Below are 24,099 nucleotides of genomic sequence, written 5' to 3'. Positions count from 1 at the left end.
GAAGGGCATCTTGGTTCTTTCCACAGTTTGGCGACTGTGGCCATTGCTGCTATAAACATTGGGGGTACGGATGGCCCTTCTTTTCACTACGTCTGTATCTTTGGGGTAAATACCCAGTAGTGCAATTGCAGGGTCATAGGGAAGCTCTGTTTTTAATTTCTTGAGGAATCTCCACACTGTTTTCCAAAGTGGCTGCACCAACTTGCATTCCCACCAACAGTATAAGAGGGTTCCCCTTTCTCCACATCCTCTTCAACACACGTTGTTTCCTGTCTTGCTAAATTTGGCCATTCTAACTGGTGTAAGTTGGTATCTCAATGTGGTTTTAATTTGAATCTCTCTGATGGCTAGTGACGATGAACATTTTTTCATGTGTCTGATAGCCATTTGTATGTCTTCATTGGAGAAGTGTCTGTTCATATCCTCTGCCCATTTTTTTATATGATTGTCTGTTTTGTGTGTGTTGAGTTTGAGGTGTTCTTTATAGATCCTGGATATCAGCCTTTTGTCTGTACTGTCATTTGCAAATATCTTCTCCCATTCTGTGGGTTGCCTCTTTGTTTTGTTGACTGTTTCCTTTGCTGTGCAGAAGGTTTTGATTTTGATGAAGTCCCAAAAGTTTATTTTCGCTTTTGTTTCCTTTGCCTTTGGAAACATATCTTGAAAGAAGTTGCTGTGGCTGATATTGAAGGGGTTACTGCCTATGTTCTCCTCTAGGATTCTGATGGATTCCTGTCTCACGTTGAGGTCTTTTATCCATTTTGAGTTTATCTTTGTGTACGGTGTAAGAGAATGGTCAAGTTTCATTCTTCTACATATAGCTGTCCAGTTTTCCCAGCACCATTTATTGAAGATACTGTCTTTTTTCCACTGGATAATTTTTTTTATTAATTTTTTATTTTTTCAGCATAACAGTATTCATTATTTTTGCACCACACCCAGTGCTCCATGCAATCCGTGCCCTCTACAATACCCACCACCTGGTGCCCCCAACCTCCCACCCCCCACCCCTTCAAAATTCTCAGATCGTTTTTCAGAGTCCATAGTCTCTCATGGTTCACCTCCCCTTCCAATTTCCCTCAACTCCCTTCTCCTCTCCATCTCCCTTTGTCTTCCATGCTATTTGTTATGCTCCACAAATAAGTGAAACCATATGATAATTGACTCTCTCTGCTTGACTTATTTCACTCAGCATAATCTCTTCCAGTCCCGTCCATGTTGCTACAAAACTTAGGTATTCATCCTTTCTTTTTTCTTTTTTCTTTTTTTTTTTTTTACAGCTTTATAAACATATATTTTTATCCCCAGGGGTACAGGTCTGCGAATCGCCAGGTTTACACACTTCACAGCATACTACTACTACTACTACTACTACACTACTCACCATAGTACATACCCTCCCCAATATCCATAACCCCACCCCCCTCTCCCAACCCCCTCCCCCCATCAACCCTCAGTTTGTTTTGTGAGATTAAGAGTCACTTATGGTTTGTCTCCCTCCCAATCCCATCTTGTTTCATTTACTCTTCTCCTACCCCCTCAACCCCCCAGTTGCATCTCCTCTCCCTCATATCAGGGAGATCATATGATAGTTGTCTTTCTCTGATTGACTTATTTCGCTAAGCATGATACCCTCTAATTCCATCCACGTCGTCGCAAATGGCAAGATTTCACTTCTTTTGATGGCTGCATAGAATTCCATTGTGTATATATACCACATCTTCTTTATCCATTCGTCTGTAGATGGACATCTAGGTTCTTTCCATAGTTTGGCTATTGTAGACATTGCTGCTATAAACATTCGGGTGCACGTGCCCCTTCGGATCACTACGTTTGTATCTTTAGGGTAAATACCCAGCAGTGCAATTGCAGGGTCATAGGGTAGTTCTATTTTCAACATTTTGAGGAACCTCCATGCTGTTTTCCAGAGTGGTTGCACCAGCTTGCATTCCCACCAACAGTGTAGGAGGGTTCCCCTTTCTCCGCATCCTCGCCAGCATCTGTCATTTCCTAACTTGTTAATTTTAGCCATTCTGACTGGTGTGAGGTGATATCTCATGGTGGTTTTGATTTGTATTTCCCTGATGCCGAGTGATATGGAGCACTTTTTCATGTGTCTGTTGGCCATCTGGATGTCTTCTTTGCAGAAATGTCTGTTCATGTCCTCTGCCCATTTCTTGATTGGATTATTTGTTCTTTGGGTGTTGAGTTTGCTAAGTTCTTTATAGATTTTGGACACTAGCCCTTTATCTGATATGTCATTTGCAAATATCTTCTCCCATTCTGTCAGTTGTCTTTTGGTTTTGTTCACTGTTTCCTTTGCTGTGCAAAAGCTTTTGATCTTGATAAAATCCCAAAAGTTCATTTTTGCCCTTGCTTCCCTTGCCTTTGGTGATGTTCCTAGGAAGATGTTGCTGCGGCTGACGTCGAAGAGGTTGCTGCCTGTGTTCTCCTCGAGGATTTTGATGGATTCCTTTCTCACGTTGAGATCCTTCATCCATTTTGAGTCTATTTTCGTGTGTGGTGTAAGGAAATGATCCAATTTCATTTTTCTGCATGTGGCTGTCCAATTTTCCCAACACCATTTATTGAAGAGGCTGTCTTTTTTCCTTTGGACATTCTTTCCTGCTTTGTCGAAGATGAGTGACCATAGACTTGAGGGTCCATTTCTGGGCTCTCTATTCTGTTCCATTGATCTATGTGTCTGTTTTTGTGCCAGTACCATGCTGTCTTGATGATGACAGCTTTGTAATAGAGCTTGAAGTCCGGAATTGTGATGCCACCAACTTTGGCTTTCTTTTTCAATATTCCTTTGGCTATTCGAGGTCTTTTCTGGTTCCATATAAATTTTAGGATTATTTGTTCCATTTCTTTGAACAAAATGGATGGTACTTTGATAGGAATTGCATTAAATGTGTAGATTGCTTTAGGTAGCATAGACATTTTCACAATATTTATTCTTCCAATCCAGGAGCATGGAACATTTTTCCATTTCTTTGTGTCTTCCTCAATTTCTTTCATGAGTACTTTATAGTTTTCTGAGTATAGATTATTAGTCTCTTTGGTTAGGTTTATTCCTAGGTATCTTATAGTTTTGGGTGCAATTGTAAATGGGATGGACTCCTTAATTTCTCTTTCTTCTGTCTTGTTGTTGGTGTAGAGAAATGCAACTGATTTCTGTGCATTGATTTTATATCCTGACACTTTACTGAATTCCTGTACAAGTTCTAGCAGTTTTGGAGTGGAGTCTTTTGGGTTTTCCACATATAGTATCATATCATCTGCAAAGAGTGATAGTTTGACTTCTTCTTTGTCAATTTGGATGCCTTTAATTTCCTTTTGTTGTCTGATTGCTGAGGCTAGGACTTCTAGTACTATGTTAAATAGCAGTGGTGATAACGGACATCCCTGCCGTGTTCCTGACCTTAGTGGAAAAGCTTTCAGTTTTTCTCCATTGAGAATGATATTTGCGGTGGGTTTTTCATAGATGGCTTTGATAATATTGAGGTATGTACCGTCTATCCCTACACTTTGAAGAGTTTTGATCAGGAAGGGATGCTGTACTTTGTCAAATGCTTTTTCAGCATCTATGGAGAGTATCATATGGTTCTTGTTCTTTCTTTTATTAATGTGTTGTATCACATTGATTGATTTGCGGATGTTGAACCAACCTTGCAGCCCTGGAATAAATCCCACTTGGTCATGGTGAATAATCCTTTTAATGTACTGTTGAATCCTATTGGCTAGTATTTTGGCGAGAATTTTTGCATCTGTGTTCATCAAGGATATTGGTCTGTAGTTCTCTTTTTTGTTGGGATCCTTGTCTGGTTTTGGGATCAAGGTGATGCTGGCCTCATAAAATGAGTTTGGAAGTTTTCCTTCTATTTCTATTTTTTGGAACAGTTTCAGGAGAATAGGAATTAGTTCTTCTTTAAATGTTTGGTAGAATTCCCCTGGGAAGCCGTCTGGCCCTGGGCTTTTGTTAGTTTGGAGATTTTTGATGACTGTTTCAATCTCCTTACTGGTTATGGGTCTGTTGAGGCTTTCTATTTCTTCCTGGTTCAGTTGTGGTAGTTTATATGTCTCTAGGAATGCATCCATTTCTTCCAGATTGTTAAATTTGTTGGCGTAGAGTTGCTCATAGTATGTTCTTATAATTGTCTGTATTTCTTTGGGGTTCGTTGTGATCTCTCCTCTTTCATTCAAGATTTTATTTATTTGTGTCCTTTCTCTTTTCTTTTTGATAAGTCTGGCCAGGGGTTTATCAATCTTATTAATTCTTTCAAAGAACCAGCTCCTAGTTTCGTTGATTTGTTCTATTGTTTTTTTGGTTTCTATTTCATTGATTTCTGCTCTAATCTTTATGATTTCTCTTCTCCTGCTGGGTTTAGGGTTTCTTTTTTGTTCTTTCTCCAGCTCCTTGAGGTGTAGGGTTAGGTTGTGTACCTGAGCCCTTTCTTGTTTCTTGAGAAAGGCTTGTACCGCTATATATTTTCCTCTCAGGACTGCCTTTGTTGTGTCCCACAGATTCTGAACCGTTTTGTTTTCATTATCATTTGTTTCCATAAATTTTTTCAATTCTTCTTTAATTTCCTGGTTGACCCATTCATTCTTTAGAAGGATGCTGTTTAGTCTCCATGTATTTGGGTTCTTTCCAAATTTCCTCTTGTTATTGAATTCTAGCTTTAGAGCATTGTGGTCTGAAAATATGCAGGGAATGATCCCAATCTTTTGATACTGGTTGAGACTTGATTTAGGACCAAGAATGTGATCTATTCTGGAGAATGTTCCATGTGCACTAGAGAAGAATGTGTATTCTGTTGCTTTGGGATGAAATGTTCTGAATATATCTGTGATGTCCATCTGGTCCAGTGTGTCATTTAAGGCCTTGATTTCCTTGTTGATCTTTTGCTTGGATGATCTGTCCATTTCAGTGAGGGGAGTGTTAAAATCCCCTACTATTATTGTATTCTTGTCGATGTGTTTCTTTGATTTTGTTATTAATTGGTTTATATAGTTGGCTGCTCCCACGTTAGGGGCATAGATATTTAAAATTGTTAGATCTTCTTGTTGGACAGTTCCTTTGAGTATGACATAGTGTCCTTCCTCATCTCTTATTATAGTCTTTGGCTTAAAATCTAATTGATCTGCTATAAGGATTGCCACTCCTGCTTTCTTCTGATGTCCATTAGCATGGTAAATTCTTTTCCACCCCCTCACTTTAAACCTGGAGGTGTCTTCGGGTTTAAGATGAGTTTCTTGTAGGCAACATATAGATGGGTTTTGTTTTTTTATCCATTCTGATACCCTGTGTCTTTTGATTGGGGCATTTAGCCCATTAACATTCAGGGTAAGTATTGAGAGATATGAATTTAGTGCCATTGTATTGCCTGTAAGGTGACTGTTATTGTATATTGTCTCTGTTTCTTTCTGATCTACTACTTTTAGGGTCTCTCTTTGCTTAGAGGACCCCTTTCAATATTTCCTGTAGAGCCGGTTTGGTATTTGCAAATTCTTTCAGTTTTTGTTTGTCCTGGAAGCTTTTAATCTCTCCTTCTATTTTCAATGATAGCCTAGCTGGATATAGTATTCTTGGCTGCATGTTTTTCTCATTTAGTACTCTGAATATATCATGCCAGCTCTTTCTGGCCTGCCAGGTCTCTGTGGATAAGTCTGCTGCCAATCTAATATTTTTACCATTGTACGTTACAGACTTCTTTTCCCGGGCTGCTTTCAGGATCTTTTCTTTGTCACTAAGACTTGTAAATTTTACTATTAGGTGACGGGGTGTGGACCTATTCTTATTGATTTTGATGGGGGTTCTCTGAACCTCCTGAATTTTGATGCTTGTTCCCTTTGCCATATTGGGGAAATTCTCTCCAATAATTCTCTCCAATATACCTTCTGCTCCCCTCTCTGTTTCCTCTTCTTCTGGAATCCCAATGATTCTAATGTTGTTTCGTCTTATGGTGTCACTTATCTCTCGAATTCTCCCCTCGTGGTCCAGTAGCTGTTTGTCCCTCTTTTGCTCAGCTTCTTTATTCTCTGTCATTTGGTCTTCTATATCGCTAATTCTTTCTTCTGCCTCATTTATCCTAGCAGTGAGAGCCTCCATTTTTGATTGCACCTCATTAATAGCTTTTTTGATTTCAACTTGGTTAGATTTTAGTTCTTTTTTTTCTCCAGAAAGGGCTTTTATATCTCCCGAGAGGGTTGCTTTAATATCTTCCATGCCTTTTTCAAGCCCGGCTAGAACCTTGAGAATCGTCATTCTGAACTCTATATCTGACATATTACCAATGTCTGTATTGATTAGGTCCCTAGCCTTTGGTACTGCCTCTTGTTCTTTTTTTTGTTGTGAATTTTTCCGCCTTGTCATTTTGTCCAGATAAGAGTTTATGAAGGAGCAAGTAAAATACTAAAAGGGTGGCAACAACCCCAGGAAAATATGCTTTAGCCAAATCCGAAGAGATCCCGAATTGTGAGGGGGGAGAAAGGGGATAAAAAGGGGTTCAAAAAGAAAAAAAAGAAAAAAAAAAAAAAGAAAAAAAGATACTATTTAAAAAAAGAAAGCCGATAAAGAAAAAATATAAAAAGAGGGAAAATATATATATATATTAGATAAACTATTTAAAAAACGTTAAAAAAGGAAACGGTAAAAGTTAAAAAATTTAGCAGAAGAAGGGAAAAAGAAAAAAAATTGAAAAAGAAAAAAAAATTAAATTAACTGCAAGGCTAAAAAATCATGGGGAGAAAGCCATGAGTTCTGTGCTTTGCTTTCTTCTCCTCTGGAATTCCGCCGCTCTCCTTGGTATTGAAACTGTACTCCTGGGTAGGTGAACTTGGTCCTGGCTGGATTTCCCATTGATCTTCTGGGGGAGGGGCCTGTTGTAGTGATTCTCAAGCGTCTTTGCCCCAGGCGGAGTTGCACCGCCCTTACCCGGGGCCGCGCTGAGTAATCCGCTCGGGTTCGCTTTCGGGAGCTTTTGTTCCCTGAGCGCTTTCCGTAGAGTCCGGAGGACGGGAATGAAGATGGCGGCCTCCCGGTCTCCGGCCTGGAGGAGCCGAGAGCCCGGGGCCCCACTCCTCAGTGCGCCCTCAGAGAATAGCGCCCAATGACTCCCGTCAGCCTGGCCTCTGGCCACGCTCCGAGCTGACTGAGCCTGCGACCGGTTCAAGGCGACCCCGAGCTGAGAGTCACTCCTCGGCTCTGTCTCTGTAGCCGGCTTCCCCGTTCTAATACCGGTAAGCTCTGCGACACTCAGACACCCCCGATCCTTCTGCGACCCTGCGGGACCTGAGGCCGCGCTGACCCCGCCTGGGCTTCACCCCAGTTAAGCCTCTGGAGCGATGTCCCTCAGCGGAACAGACTTTTAAAAGTCCTGATTTTGCTCCGTTGCTCCGCCGCTCGCCGGGAGCCGGCCCCTCCCCCCGCGGTCTATCTTCCCGTCGCTTTGGATTCACTTTTCCGCCAGTCCTACCTTTCAGAAAGTGGTTGATTTTCTGTTTCTAGAATTGCTGTTCTTCTCTTCAATCTCCCGTTGGATTTGTAGGTGTTTGCAATCTTTAGATAAGCTATTTAGCTGATCTCCCGCTACCCGAAGTAGTCTCAGCCTGCTACTTCTCCGCCATCTTGACTCCTCCCCCACTGGATGCCTTTTTCATCCCCTCTGGCCAAACCGGCTTCTGGTATTGAGGCTCTGCAGCAGAGGTCCCTTCTTCCTGACAAAATGCACCCAGATTGTGGAGGAATAGCTCCTTTTTTTTTTTTTTTTTTTTTTTTTTTCATTCTGTCCTCAGCACTGTCAACCTCAGTGAGGCCTTTCAGGCCTTCCTATCCAATGACTTTGCAGCCTTCCTTCGGAGCACATTTTGTCTGTCACATGGAACACTTGCTCTTTTATTTCACATGGCATTGTTTTGTGCATTCATCCATCTCTAGACTGTGGGCTCCTAAAGGGGAGGAGCCCTAGGTATCTCCAGTGCCATGCATGGGCCCACCAAGGTACCTGGCCACAGGGGAGTGCTTTAGTGTAGAGTTAGTGAATGAATAATTGAGATGATCTTGGAGCCCACCTTCCCTATTAAGCACCTAGACTGTGGGGAGAAGTGCTACTCCAAGTTTCAAGCTGTTTCTGAACAGGGGGACAATCACAATGGCCTCAGCCTGACTCTTCCTGCTCCAGTTCCTCCAGCAGTACTGCCTAGGTACTGAGGACAGGGTGTGCCCTGCATCCTGTTCTCCAGCTGTCCTGGGACAGCCCAAGGCCAGCAGGAAGTCCAGGAAAGATATGCTGTTTTTCTTTGTTTGTTTTGTTTTGTCAAGGGAATCCTCAAGTCACTGGCTTTCCAGAGTCACAGGAACAAAGGAGTACAATCTCCAGGCTCCAAGGGCAGAGGAACAGACATCAGAAACCTCCCTTTCCTCCTTTTCTGTGCACTCTCTCAGTGTTTACTATTCCAGCACCCTCATCTCAGCCAGAAGAGTGTTATTGCCTGGGACAACCCTATATGTGCCTGGGACAATCCTCAAGATCTCATGGAGACTAGTCTTGTCGCTGGGCCCCAAACACAGTGTCCAGTGCTCTTGCATTTTCCCAGAGGACATAAACACATGAGGAACAGGTAGCACAAAAGGTTCTCAACATGACTAACCATCGGGAAAATGCAACCAAGAGCATAATGAGATATCCCATCACATCAACTGGAAAAGCTATGCTAAGAAAGGCAAGAGGTAACAAAGGCCAGATATGGAGAAAAGGGAACCCTTAGACACCACTGGTGGGAATGCACATTGGGAAAGTCACTATGCAAAACAGTATGGAGGTTCCTGGAAAAAGATACAAATAGATCTACCATAGGACCTCACAGTTCCATGTCTGGGAACATACCCATAGAAAACCAAGGAATATGAAAACAAAGAACTCCAGGAACCCACCTCCCTGTTCAAGAAGCATTATTTTCAAGATCCAAGACACCAAAAACATCAGTGCCCTTTAGTGGTGACTGGATAAAGAAGTGTTTACCTATATATTGGGATAGGAATCAGCCATAAGGAAAGGAAATCCTGCTGCATGTGACAACAGTAATTTACTACTCAAGCGTTATGCCAAGTGAGATGAGTGAAGCAGAGGAAAGTAAATACTATCTATATGCAGGTATAGAGATAGAGATAGATACTAGATACATGGATAGATAGATATTTTTCCCTTCTATGCAGAATCACAAACAAAGAAAAGGAGAAAAACTAACTAGAAAAAGACATCAGCTTAAAGGAACCAAAAGCAGAGGTTGGAGGATGGAGCAAGGATTGAGTGAATGGTGAAAAGGTACAAACTTCCAGTTTTAAGATAAGTAATAGGGACGTAGTTTATAACGTGATGACTACACTTCATAATGCTCTATGGTGTATTTCAGAGGTGTTAAGAGAGCCAATTTGAGAGGTCTCATCACACAAAGTACCTTCCCTTTCTTTTTTCTATCTTTTCTTTTTGTACCTCTGAGAGATGATGACAGTGAACTAAACTTATTCTGGTAATCATTTTAGGTCCTGTGAAAGTAAAATCATTATGTTGTATACCCAAAATGTACACAGTTCTCTACATCAATTATATCAATGAAACTGGGGCCAGAAATATTTTACTATTCATAATGGACCTCAGGAAAGTTGACTTGGTAAAGGAGTGACATGTAAACAAAACTGTAAACAGCAGAACCTTAAGTCAGTAGATTATGATAGGCATAAAACCATCCAAGCCACCGGCATGAATAATGGATTCTAAGTTGAAAAATCAGTAAATTAAAACTCAAGTAGATGAAGTAGAATGTTCAATTTGGGTTGTGTTTCAAAAAATTCAAAATTCAAAAATTCAAAAAAAATACAAAAAAATGTATCTCAATAGATTAACTCTGAAAATTACCTTCTCAAATAACATTTTCCTGTTTGGGGCAATTCTGATTTTAAACCTTGAAGTAGGCACAGAAGGACAACATTTTGTTTGCTCCAAGTTATCTCAAGGAAAATGGCTGGAGTAAAATGCCTGAGATAGAGCCTACCTGGAAGGGTATAAATGGCCAGATGAAATGGTCCTGTGTTCATTTCTCCATCTTTGCAGGTTTTCAGTGTAATTTATTTTTAGGTCATGCAGTCCATGAAGTTCTAAATGTTTTAAATGCATTATTATCTTTGTACAAGCCCCCTGTAACCCATCTTCCCATTTCACTATATCTTGTAAAACTAAAACTCTCTAGCATCAGTGAGAATCTTCCCATGAGTACCACCTTCCAGCTCATGGCAAACACCATTCTACTTTCTGTCCTTAGGAATCTACTTTAGGTAGGTCCTAAGAGTGGAGTCAAAGTTTGTAATTTTATGAATACTCATTTCACTTAGCATATATCCTCAATGTTTGTCCATGTTGTGGTACATGTCAATGTTTTTTTCTTCTTTACAGAATGAATACTATCCCAACGTGTGTATATGCAACATCTGTTCTTCCCTGGACAGATACTTGGATTGCGTTCATGGGTTAGCTTTTATGAATAATACTGCCATGAAAAGGTGTGTTCAGATATGTCTTCAAGACCAGGCTGTCCATTTGGATATCTATCCCAGAAGTGGAATACCAGAATACATGGTAATTCTAATATTGATTTTTTTGAAGAACTGCCGTACTGGTTTCACAATGATGCCATTAAACATTCCTACCACACACAATGAACAACATCCCATTGTCTCTCTTCTTTGCCAATACTTGATATTTTCTTTTCTTCTCAGTCTTTTTTTTTTTTTTCTTTTTCTGGGGTAAGTCTTCCTCAGGGATACAAAGTGGTACTTCATTCCTTCTTATAATCTGTATTTCTTGAAAAATTAGTGATGGGAAGTATCTTTTCAAATTTCTTTCCATGTGCATAGCTTTGAGGTTACGTCTCTTCCCTATGTGTACATTCACACGTCACATTTAGTTTGTCTTTTGTTGTTGAGTTTCTGGGACCTCTAGATATTGCAGATATTGAGCCCCTGCCAGATACATTGTTTGCAAATACATTCTCCCATCTTGAGGACTGTGCTTTCCCTTGATAGATAATGTCTTTAAAGTCACAAAGATTTTAAGTATTCTGAATGTCCAGTGTGTGAATTTATTTTTCTTTTCCATCCTGTGCCTTGCATGTTCTATCCATTAAATCATTTAAATCCTGTTTTGTGAAGCTGATGATGATTATTGCTGAGCTCCAACTTCAGAGATGAAAGAGGTTCACTGGCCTATACTGGGATTCTAACTAATGCAATGGCATGGTGATAGGAATAGGTATGGTGGGCCAGCAGGATATGTGTACTGGAAATGGTACCCTGCCCATTTGGGGTACCACCTGTGTGGATGATGGGAGCAGTGAGATATATGACTGGACATGTCCCCAAGCTCAACTCTTCTTCAAAGTGAACCTTTTTCTGTACTCTGCTCCACTAATGTTTGAAGGGTACCTTAATCAAATGAGGGACATAGTCTTCCACGACAAAAGGTGATGAAAGTGGTGTGGTGACACCTGTCTCCAAAGAACTTCTAATTCCTCTATCATGGTAAGCCACTGTCTGGAGTCAATTGCCAAGAAGGTTAGAATGACTCAAGGACACTGGGATCAAACCCAAAGTGGGACCAGTCTGAAATTGCCATGCTGAGCTGAATTCACGTAGGAACTTTGTATACTTCATGTGTTTTCCCAGTTCATGGTCACTTAGTTCTGCAAGTTCTTCTATGGGAGAGAGGGGAGGGCCATGTTTGCTGGTGAGCTGGAGAGCTATAGTACCTCCATGAGTGAGATGGAGACCCTGACTATAGTTATCCCACAAGTGAACAAAAGAGATTGATGTCATGAATGATAAAAGCATCAGCCACCAGTGTCCATGCCACCTGCCTGGAAAACATGTAGTGAGGCCCTTATAGATGATGGAGGGTGCACACTCCTGTGTAGTAACTCCTGTGGCAAGTACAGATGTTACCTGCTTGAGGTGACTCAGCTTGGGGAAAAAAAAAAAGTGTTTGCTACCCTATCAAGAGTGTTGCAAATTGACTAGAAAGGCAAGAAGACAGGAACCGGTGAAAGCATGTTTGAAAACCTCTTTAGAGCTGAAATAAAAATGGCACTGTGCCCTGAGAATTGCATCATCTACAGGCTATCTCATTTCATTGCTTGAGGGAAGAAAAGAAATCATCTTGTATTTTCCACATTGAAAAAATTCTGTGAATGGATGCTGGGGCTCTAGGCCATAATTCTCTTCTGCCGCCTAGAGCAGTATGATGTCCATGAGGACTTGGTATTGCTGGGCTGAGAGAGAAGCACGGATGCAGACAGAGCCTGAGTGGCAAAGTTGCAGGGCCAGGTGAGGGCTGAGCAGCGGGACAGGGGACCAGTCCTGGGTCTTGGCACACATGCCCACCCTCCTGCCTGCAAATTCATCCACTCCCAACCTGTGTTCAGAGGCAAGTAGAATTAGTCCCTCCTCCGGGAAGTCCTCCTTGATGCCTTTCCTGGATCCCTACTGACTCACTAGATGGGTCTTCCACTCTTTTCTTAGCAACTTATCCCAGGAAATGTGAGGAGGAGGAGAGGGGTTGGAACCAAGGAATGTTCTTCCTAGGGACATCTCTGATACCTACTGCCTCCCCTTCCCATAGGAAGTTCCACATATGCTCACCTTATTCTTTTGTGCTGGCTGATTTCATTCCCCTGAGAAGTAGACAACCAATGTCTCCCAGAAAGAGCCTCTGGTCAGTACTAGCACCTTACACCCACCCTTCCTTAGGCTGTGCATAGGCCAGGACACAGGAGGGACACTCAGACACAGACAATGGGACTGGTGTCAAGATCAGGCCCTGGGGTCAAGAGAAATGTAGACCTGGGGCAGATGAATTGGCTCCAGGTTGGCACCCTGCTGCACAACTCTCTCTAATGACAGGTGTTTTAAAGATAGAAAAGCAAAGTTCCTTAGTATCATGAAAGCAACTCAGCTGGGCCTCCCACAGCATATCTTGGCCACCTTGATCCAGTACTCCACCACCATGGCCCTGTCCCTGGATGTCATGCTTGGGTTGCCAAGACACATGGTAATGATGCAGCTGGCCACAGCTCTGAACTGGGTGATGGTGGCCCAGGCTGTGGGTGCCAGTGCTCATGCCCATACTTATTCCTCTTGGACCAAAAGGAGCCAAGGTATTGATGGGACAGCACCTTCTTGAACAGCTCCTAGAGAAGAGGAAGGATGTTTACCCAAACACTGTTCACACATGCAAGATTCATGTCCTAGGTAGGGGTCACAAGTCAGAGCTGGAGAGTAGGAAGCTGTGAATGTGGCCTGAGCCTGGTTGGAGAGCCTGGATTTCATTCCATTCTTTTTCTCTGAGGGAACCCAATACAGGATAACACAGGAGCAAATAGAGGCAAGGGAAGGGTCATCCCAGCATATCATCCCAGCTCCAGGGGACAGTTCCAGGTGGTGCTCCCAAGGGGGCATCTTCTCCTCCAAATGTTCTTCCCTGTGGTCCCTCTCTTCTTTCAGATGCCCATTCTCACATGATTGCTGAAGCCATGGGTTTGTCTGTCTACCCTACACATCAGATGCCTAATCCAGGCTGAGGGTGCTCAGGCTCCAAGGCAGATGGTTGGGCCACTCATGGACTTGGCTGCACACAGGGAGCTGCCATCCTCCACCTGAGGGACCAGAGCCTGCCCCTTTATGTTCTATCACTTCTGGCGCATTTCATACATGTGGCAACTCTGCCTCAGTCCTTATCAGTATACTATACGGTGGCTAACTGAACATGAAAACAAAAACAACAAAACTCTCTTCGGTTTCATGAACTCACAATACACACAGACACACAGACACACACACACACACACACACACTAACCTGATGATAGACTTTGTTCACAAAGTTGACATAATCGGGTGTTGATAAGAGAATCCACTGCACCATTTCATACACAGTGCCATGCTCTTCTTCAATGCTACAAAGGCTGGGGTTGCTGAGTCTTTGGTCGCAGAAGGTGGTGAAATGGTTTTTGTCCTGTACTGAGGGACCACTGCCATCCAGCTCCCATACCCTCTCTTGGTATGTGCCACCACCAACAGTCTGGAAGAAAGGCATACCACTTCTGAGTGGGCCTCTTTGGCACTCAAGAACCTGGTGAACTCAAGAACCACCTGGTGAAATGGAAGACTTGATTTATTTAAAAAAACTCTGGTTCCCATCAACTTGAAGGCAAGCTAGACACCAGCACTGCTCAAAGCACAAGGGGCTCCAGGACCTGTACTTACCAATTCCCTAATTCACCTTCTCCAACTCAGTTATTTTAACAGGACAGCACTATATTATTGCACAGATGGAGGCTGTGAAATTTTCTCAACCAAAACCCTTTAACTTATACCTACAAAATCATAGAACAGATTGTGTCAAAGAATTTATACTATGATCACCTTTGGTTTCTAAATTCAGCACTCACTCTGTGGTCACAGAGATCTGAAAGCTCAGCAGATTTTTGCAGCCACAATATTGGAAAGCATCATGTGGTTCATGGACTAAGTGACATCTGATGGAGGAGTGTCAAAATCTTTAGAGGGTATTTCATGAGAAGAATCTTGATCTGAGTTTTATATTCAGAATCTCAATTGAACTTAACTGAAATATTTATAAAACTTTAAATATTTAGAAGGCCTTTAGAGCACAAAGAAATAAAATAATTCATGCTCACATGTTTACTGTAGATTTTTGCCCTTATCTTCCCAAAGAATTAGTTTCTTCCAAATATAATACATGTATAATTTTGCTTCAGTTTTGTAAATTCCACTATTTTTCAAATGTCAAAAATGTATAACTCAAATACCACTAAAATTCTACCCACTGTGCATATTTGTACAACAAATGATAAGAGTAATACAAAGCAGTAATTTCAGAAACTACCAAGGATGGTTTGAAAGCAGATATCCAATTACCAATCTCTAAGGAAAATTAATGGAAGATTCTAATATTTTCCTCTTCATGCCTTAGCTATTAAGTTTGCGTGGCTTATCAAAGGTAGTGTCATACTGTAAGATGAGCTGTCCTGTAGAAATTATTTTATCCTATTTATGCATCAACTATTTTCCACAGAAAAATAAAATTTTACTCATTTTTAGTGATATACAAGTGTATATATAATAACTGATATGGAGATGTACATGTGTACCTACATATATATTCTTTAATCTATAAAGTATGGAGGTTGGATTAAGTCTAATGTCTCTCGTACAGCTTGATAACCTGTGACTCTTTGACCAATAACTTCCATTTTTCCACAGGTCAGAGAAATGGGGAAAAATGCACATATGAACATATGTAGCACGTTAAAAAATGATCACAAATCCTATGACTCCCCCTTCCCTTTGATTCACATGGGCTCTGTGACTGTGTTAACCAGTGGAAGAGAGTGGAAGAAACCTGTGCCCGTTTCATGCCCGGGTCCAAAAGGAACCCCTCTCTTGGAACATTTGCTATTGGAGCTCTGAGTGGACAGGAAAGAAGTCCAACAACCTTGTTACAAAGACTGCATGGAAGTGGAGGGCCAGCTGAGCCTCATCTCTCAACTGTACCCATCAAAGTAACAGTCATGTGCATAAAGTCATCCTGAATCCTCTAGACCAAGCAGCCGCCTGCTGAAGGGCACCACCCACTGACCTCAGTTAATGCTGTATTAGGCATAAAAATTGCCCCATGAGATCCTGCCCTAATTTCTGACCCCAAAAACATACATAATATGACAAAAGGGTTGTTTTAAGCCACCAAATTCTGAAGTCATTACATAACTAATTGGGTAACATGGCAAATACGTATCCAAAATAATGTAAATCAAGGAATATGTTTAAAGGCACCAAGTTATTTTAAAAAGTGCTCTGAACACACAGAAAAACAGAAAGAGACACATAAATACAGAGAACAAATTGATTGTTTCCAAAGAGGAGGCAGCGGGTGGAGAGGCAAAATGTGTGAAGTACAGTGGGAGATAACAGGCTTCCAGTTACAAAATTAATAAGTTGCAGGATGAAAGGCACAGCATAGGGAATATGGTTGGTGGTACAGTACGGTGAGCACAGCATAACATACAGACTTGTCAAATCCTATGCTTTATATCTGAAACTAATGCAACATTGTGAGTCAACTATACTTCAATTAAAAAATCAAAGTAAGTTTAAAAAAATTAAAAGTGAGCTCTGTTATCCAAATAGGACATACGAGATGGATTTCCCATCATACCATAAATTGAAAATGACTTCTCTTGATAGAACAATGTTTTCCTTAGTCTTATTCCCTACTCCCTCCATAAAAAAACTACTTTCCAAAAACATCTTGGTATTTTGACAAACGATTATAACTGCAGTGAGTGATGAGAGTGAAAACAAACTGATAATCCAAGTTTCCTCATTTCTTGTCCCTTTTATGAAGACGAACAGTAAAATCATATGCAAGAATTAACCACAGAGAGAGGTCCATTTTCCACTCACTATAATCAAGCTGGAATTCTCAACTATTATTTAGTATTAGTTGATTCTGGTGGCAAATGCAAAAATGGTCTCACTTCTTGGGCACATGAGGAAGATCTGGTCGGTGAAAGCATACATACCAGAGTGGCCCAGGCCTGCACTGCCAGGGTTCAGGAAATTGCAAGATACAACCTGACACTTAAAACTTCGCATCAACAACTACCCCCCCACACACGCATCTCGTTTCTTCACACAGACAGCTCATACTGAGACCTGTCCACTGTCAGGGTCAAGCTAAAGGGGGACGCCCACAAACTAGGTGGGAAATGAGAGGATGCAACTGCAGCTCTGTGGGGATGCCTGAGGCCACTGAATGCCCCGTCAGGATTCTCCAGCACAGATGGGGGCAGCCTGCACCATGTGGGTAGAGCTCTAGGACACAGAAAGTACTGGAGTGGTAGTCAACAAACAAATGTGTTTGTGTAATATGTAAACCCCCATAGGGTTGTCAATTTGTGGGATTCACTTTTTCTAACTGTTCACCCCATGACATACAACTTCAGGAAACCCACAACCCATGGATTATTGTTGAAGGGCACATTCGGACTCAATCAAAGTGTAACTAAGGGTAATCATACACATAAATACAAATATCATTCAAAAAATCAATACCACCTCAAACTTTCTTTTTCATTCCCAAATGAGCTTTTATGGGTTTTAATATCAATTAATGTGCTTATAAAACTGGTAAAAAAACAGTCACTGCTGAAATTTTAAAATAACCACTCTGCTTTCCCTAATTTCTGTTGATCTACTTTTATCTCACACAGAAATGAATTACTAAGGAATAAATCATACTTCACTGAACACGTTTCAGCTGAAATGATGCACCAAGATGTACAGCTTTGGTCAGGCTTATGCTGTTGTTGTCAACATAGTATACGGGGTGTAAGAGGTACTGTCTTTTCCTTCTCCCATGAATATTAGTCCTAACAGATTCTTCAAGTGCAAAGAAAACTTAATCTAGAAGATACACTAATTCCTCTCCTCCCTGGTGCAAAATACTGTTAGAGGTATTAGTTTTAGATAGAGAAGTAAGTTCACTTTGGAAAAAAGCACACACACAAAAAACCCTCAAACATGACCTTTAATACAGTGATAAGGGTGAAAGTGTAAACTTCATTTGGAAACAGCACTCAAAATACTGTTTTGAAGGGCCTTTACAATAGCAGTATACTCTTCGAAAAGAGATTTCAGATCAACTGATTGAGTCATATTTACTTTACCTAGGGACAATTAGATAAAATTTAAAACTCCAAACAAAAACTTTTAGGACACAAATAAAATTATATGTGCTTTTATCCCTGCAACTATCTCCAAAATCTAATATTCAGTGGTTTAAATTGCTGCATTTCTCACTTGCAATGCAGATGAAGAGAGGAACACAGAAGACACATGTGAGATGAGGTGTGAGGCATAAAAGGGAGTACAGGAGGCAACTGATCAGCTGAATAGTGACTCCTCCAAAGATGCCCATACTCTGAGCCCAAGAAGCTCTGAGTACTTTACCTTACCTGGCAAATGGGATTTAGCAAGCATGATTAAATTAAGGTCTGAGGGGGGAGAGACTATCCTGGATTACCTGGGTGGTCCCAATGTAATCATGAGGATCCATAAGGAGACAGGAGGATCAGAATCAGAAGGCAATGTGATGTTGGAAAGAGAGGAATAAAAGGTGGTGCAATGAAGGTCCACAAGCCAGGGAATGCAGGCAGCTTTAGAAGCAGGACAAGGCAAGAAAATTGATTCTCCTCTAGAGCCTCCGGAGGGAACACAGGTCTGTTAACACCCTGATTTTACCACACTGAGACTGATTTTTGAACTTCTGACTTCCAGAACTGCAAGATAATCAATTTGTGTTGTTTCAAGCCACTGAAAATTTGTCATTTGCTACAGTGGCACTAAAAAACTACTAGAAGAACTCATGTGAGACATATTGAGTCTGTACAATGGCAGTGACCATTTCTAGGTAGGACTGTCTGCAGGGTGTGGTAGTACTGGGCCTGGATAGTTGACTGCCAGCAACCTTTCCCCCTTCCCCTCCCTGAACCCCAGTGCTCCGTGTGCCTCCTCCACTGCAGCCCAGGTGACTCACAGGAAGCTGGCCCCATCCACACTACCAGGGAAGGGTTCTGTCATGGAAGCCAGTCATGTTCCTCCTGGGCCATTCACACAGCCAGCTGTACGACAGTCAGTGCCTTGTTACTGTTCTATGAGAGACAGTAACCTAGGCTTTCCCACTCACACAAACGGGAAGGGCTTTACAGAAATATCTGGGTTGTCTCTGAATGTGAACAAGGAAGAAGGCAGTGCCCCCACTGCTGGCAGCCATCGCAGTCAGCAGGGAGTGGAAGACAAACCGGCCAGAGGGAAATGGCAGAGTAGGGAAAAATGGAAAGAATCATGGAGACAGTGTGAATAAAACACATTCTCTGCAAGCCCTGCCATGAGCTGCTTCTTCACGAGATTGAAGTTTTTTTTTTTTTTTTAAATCTTTAAGACAGTTTGAGTTAGGATGAGACAACCATCCAAACGGATTCAGGAGGTCAGACTTTACGGAAACTAAGAAAGCCAGATAATAAAAGTAGATGACTCACATGTGTGAAAAGTTTCCTTTCCAACTAAGGGGCGGAAAAAAACTAGAACCTTGAATTTGTGGTTATTCTGCTATTCTTCCTATTTTTCATCATTCAAATGTATTTTTCAAGAATGAGGAACTTAATCTCAATAAATACAGTGATGGTTCCCTGAAAATTTGTAACCAAGTAGGGAACAGTCAGAGTCTCTAAATAGATTGTTTTGAATTGACTTAACAGTCACACAAGATACACTGTAAAATTTATCAAAGAGTGGGACTGAGTTTCTTATATATGATTTCATGCAAATTTTTGTCTACCTGACGATTTTTAGTTTTTGTCTACAGGATGAGTGAATAAAGGAGTCTCAACATGGTCCAGAACTAATGGTGTTCCCTGGCTCAATGTGAAATCCAGGGTCATTTCTATTTCCTTTTCCATGAACTTCTCCTTCCTCTCATTTGGTCTGTTTTTCAATTGGACTGTTTGTCTTCTTCTCAATTTGTAGGCACTTCAGAGACACGAACTCCTTGAACAGCTGATGTTACAGATGCTTTTCACAGCCTGTTGCCCACATGTGGCTTTACTCTATCCTTTGATATACAAATCTTTTTCAAAATTTAAAATAAAGTGGCATGTCATTTCTTCTTTTTTTAAATTTTTTAAATTTTTTTATTTCTTTTCAGTGTAACAGTATTCGTTGGTTTTGCAACACACCCAGTACTCCATGCAATCTGTGCCCTCCCTAATGCCCACCACCTGGTTCCCCAACCTCCCAGCCCCCACCTCTTCAAAACCCTCAGGTTGTTTTTCAGAGTCCATAGTCTCTCATTGTTCACCTCCCCTTCCAATTTCCCTCAACTCCCTTCTCCTCTCCATCTCCCCTTGTCCTCCATGTTATTTGTTATGCTCCACAAATAAGTGAAACCATAGGATAATTGACTCTCTCTGCTTGACTTATTTCACTCAGTATAATCTCTTTCAGTCCCATCCATGTTGCTACAAAAGTTGGGTATTCATCCTTTCTGATGGCGCCATAGTACTCCGTAGTGTATATGGACCACATCTTCCTTATCCATTCATCCGTTGAAGGGCATCTTGGTTCTTTCCACAGTTTGGTGACCGTGGCCATTGCTGCTATAAACATTGGGGTACAGATGGCCCTTCTTTTCACTACATCTGTATCTTTGTGTTAAATACCCAGTAGTGCAATGGCAGGGTCATAGGGAAGCTCTATTTTTAATTTCTTGAGGAATCTCCACACTGTTCTCCAAAGTGGCTGCACCAACTCGCATTCCCACCAACAGTGGAAGAGGGTTCCCCTTTCTCCACATCCTCTCCAACACACGTTGTTTCCTGTCTTGCTAATTTTGGCCATTCTAACTGGTGTAAGGTGGTATCTCAATGTGCTTTTAATTTGAATCTCCCTGATGGCTAGTGATGATGAACATTTTTTTCATATGTCTGATAGCCATTTGTATGTCTTCATTGGAGAATTGTCTGTTCATATCTTCTGCCCACTTATTGACATGATTGTCTGTTTTGTGTGTGCTGAGTTTGAGGAGTTTTTTTTTTTTTATAGATCCTGTATATCAACCTTTTGTCTGTACTGTCATTTGCAAATATCTTCTCCCATTCCGTGGGTTGCCTCTTTGTTTGGTTGACTGTTTCCTTTGCTGTGCAGAAGCTTTTGATCTTTATGAAGGTCTTATCTCTACCTAAGGTAGTCTACCAATTCCCAAATTTTTACATGCCCCTAGATTGTCTCCAAATTCTTTATCATTTTGTTTGTAGAGTCAGAACTTAAATCAATTTAGAATGTTAATCAATCTGACATCTGCTTACATATGTGATAGGAAGCAAGGGTTCTAAGAAAGAGAGACAGTTCTTTCAGCTCTGAGGGATAGAGCTTAGAGTCAATATTCAATGATACCCTGTCTCATTTTCTAGAAGGAACTGATGGTTTCTGTTTGGAACTCTGATAATTTTTTCTTAGTCCCTAAAAGTCAAATAGGTTTACGTCTGTTTTGGTTTGTGTCTGTTCAGCTAATTCTCCCTGAGATTTGAAGGCTTTATGAACTGAAGGCATGACTGTTTTACAGCTCAAGTAAATTCTGCATTAGTTCAGTTATAACTTCTGATATTTTCTCCTTTTGTCCTCAGGATAATTGCAAGGTAGATTTGGACCTGACCTTAGATCTTATTTATTCGTTTCTGATTTCCATCTCTTTGAAATTCTCCTCAGTGTTCTGGGATATTCCTTTGGAAAATCAATTTTGTGGGGCACCTGGGTGGCTCAGTGGGTTAAGCCACTGCCTTCAGTTCAGGTCATGATCTCAGGGTCCTGGGATCGAGTCCTGCATTGGACTCTCTACTCGGCGGGGAGCCTGCTTCCTCCTCTCTTTCTCTCTCTCTGCTTGCCTCTGCCTACTTGTGATCTCTCTCTGTCAAATAAATAAAATCTTTAAAAAAGTCAATTTTGTTCTCAGCAGTGATCATTAGTGTTTACAGTGTTCCTATTACATGTTACAACTATTGAAATTGTTTTAAATCTTTCTTGTATTTTTATGTTTTAAAAGATTTATAAAATTTATTTGACACAGAGAGAGAGAGAGAAAGTGAGCACAAGCAGGGGGAGTGGCAGAGGGAAAGGGGGAGGGAGAAGCAGACTCCCCACTGAGCAGGGACCCCCCCCCCAACACAGGGCTTGATCTCTGGCAGACATTTAACCGACTGAGCCACCCAGGCACCCCAAAGCTCCCTTTCAAAATCTTCAGTAAGTATTTTGCTGCTCTTTACTGTAACTGTATCCCCCTCAGACTTGCCTGACAATAAGTTTCTCCAGCTCTGTAGTCAGTTCTTAATCAATGAGGACATGTGCTCTGGACCTCAGTTTGGTGCTCCTTCACCAAGATGCTACCTGCCACTCAGGTGTGTGAACTCTTCCAGCTCAGGCCTAGTCACACTTTTGGGAACTCCAGGGCATCAGCGAACCTACTCTAAGGGGACCATGCTTTGTGCATAAAAGCAGGCCCCTGCCATGAAGCAGCTGCTCTTAAACCTCCCCAAGTTGTCCTTCTCTACACAGCACAAAGTCTCTAAGCAACTCAACCTGCTGGGAAAGCCCATTTCTCTATGACCAAGGACCACAAGAAAGAGAAGATATACCATGGGCCCCACACAGAAAGAGGTCTTCACTGAAAGCCTTTGAGAGAGACGGCCTTTTCTTCCAGGCATTCCATCATGGCACCTCGAAATCCTGAGATGCCAAAAGGCACTTGGCAGTCGAATAGGTCCTTCCCACAGCCCACCTACATGATTCTTGAGGGCCTGCTTGGTGCTGCGGATGGGCAAAGGCAACACAGGCCCCTGGTCTTATGCTCTGACATCACTGGTTCTTGAGCAAAGGAAGGAAAATGAGAGGGTCCAGGAGACTGCACACAACACCATCTTCTCAGAACATCTCCCTGGCCCCCAAGATCACCTTGTCATGGCAATGTCAACAGAGCATGGCAAGTGCTACCTCAGAAGTCCCTCTGACACCTCAGCAATAGAGAGAGAGCCCACCCATAAACATAATCCCTAGAACCAGCATCCTTTAGGAACCAAAACCCCTATGAGTCAATTACTTTGGTATGTGTTAGTGTATTTTTACCTATGTAAAATATAAGAAAAAGAGGAATGACATACCTGTATGATTTGGGGCAGTATATCAACTCGATTGTGAGTGTTTTGGATTGTAGTTAGATAGTTTTTTTTTTCCAAAAAGAAATTTATAATCCATTTAATAAAAACAATGTGAGCTGCCATGTATGGAATTTTTATACTATAAATGTTTTCATTGTCTTGAGTTGTAGTAATGTACATACACTGGCATTGGTCTCAAATGGGGGATGTCTGGAAGGAAACAGAATACATGATTAGGGGAGTGAGTGTAACCCCCCACCCCAAACAGTTCAATTTCTCAAAAATATATACCTCAGATATATATTTGGTTGTATGAATAGCAACTAAAACTTTAAAATTAAAGTACCAGAAATTATTAGAGATGACATTTTTTGGTAGACATGTTTGTGATTCTGCCTTGTGACCTGACCAGGATGGGATGGTGGCTCCTGTTACTGCTTGCTTATTACAGCTATGGCATGCAGCTGTGGAAGTACTAAGTACTAAGCTACTAAGAAATTTGAGAAAGGATAAGCAATTCTAATAGTAAGGATATTTTCACATACATTATAACTAATTTAATATTATTTTAGGACTGAAACAAATCTAGAAGAATGTACAGACATTCTTCACCATTTTAGGTACTTTAACATCCAATACTACTCTAATCAAATCCATGGGACTTTAGTTTTATAGCCTTTTCCTTGTAGATGAATCTAAAGAATAGAATCAGTATAAACTACTTTATGTTTGAAAGAATTCATCTTTGAGGTATCAGATTTGACCAGTCCCAAAGAATTAATAAGAAGTCCCTTTCTTGGTGCAGCCACATTGGGAAACAGTGTGGAGATTCCTCAAAACAATTAAAATGGAGCTGTCCTATGACCCTGCAATTGCGCTCGGTATATACCGAGAAGATACAGATGTAGTGAAAAGAAGGGCCATCTGTACACCAATGTTCATAGCAGCAATGGCTAAAGTCACTAAAGTGTGGAAAGAACCAAGATGCCCTTTAATGAACGAATGGATAAAGATGTGGTCCATATACACTATGGAGTATTATGCCTCCATCAGAAAGGAAGAATACCCAACTTTTGTATCAACATGGACTGGACTGGAAGAGATTATTCTGAGTGAAATAAGCCAAGCAGAGTCAATTGTCATATGGTTTCTTACTTCTAGAGCATAAGGAATAACACAGAGGACACTGGGAGATGGAGGGGAGAAGTGAGTTGAGGGAAATTGGAGGGGGAGACAAACCATGAGAGACTGTGGACTCTGA

The 24,099-nt window shown here is 41.3% G+C and overlaps 1 protein-coding gene across 1 annotated transcript in view; it reads right to left on the bottom strand.

The window, feature by feature from the left end:
- The window catches only part of LOC125108438 (ral GTPase-activating protein subunit alpha-2-like), a 52,606-nt gene that overhangs the window by 5,547 nt on the left and 22,960 nt on the right, over positions 1 to 24,099 (bottom strand). Inside the window, exons 2-3 of the mRNA XM_047744239.1 lie at positions 22,842 to 23,048; positions 13,910 to 14,131 (exon numbers count right to left, since the gene is read on the bottom strand). Of these exons, the coding sequence (XP_047600195.1) occupies positions 13,910 to 14,131; positions 22,842 to 23,018 (399 nt within the window). The 5' untranslated portion in view covers positions 23,019 to 23,048. The remainder of the gene's footprint in view (positions 1 to 13,909; positions 14,132 to 22,841; positions 23,049 to 24,099) is intronic.

The sequence above is a fragment of the Lutra lutra genome, chromosome 9, assembly GCF_902655055.1.
Source record: "Lutra lutra chromosome 9, mLutLut1.2, whole genome shotgun sequence".
NCBI classification, from domain to species: Eukaryota; Metazoa; Chordata; class Mammalia; order Carnivora; family Mustelidae; genus Lutra; species Lutra lutra.
This window is presented reverse-complemented; position numbering and strand designations above follow the sequence as displayed.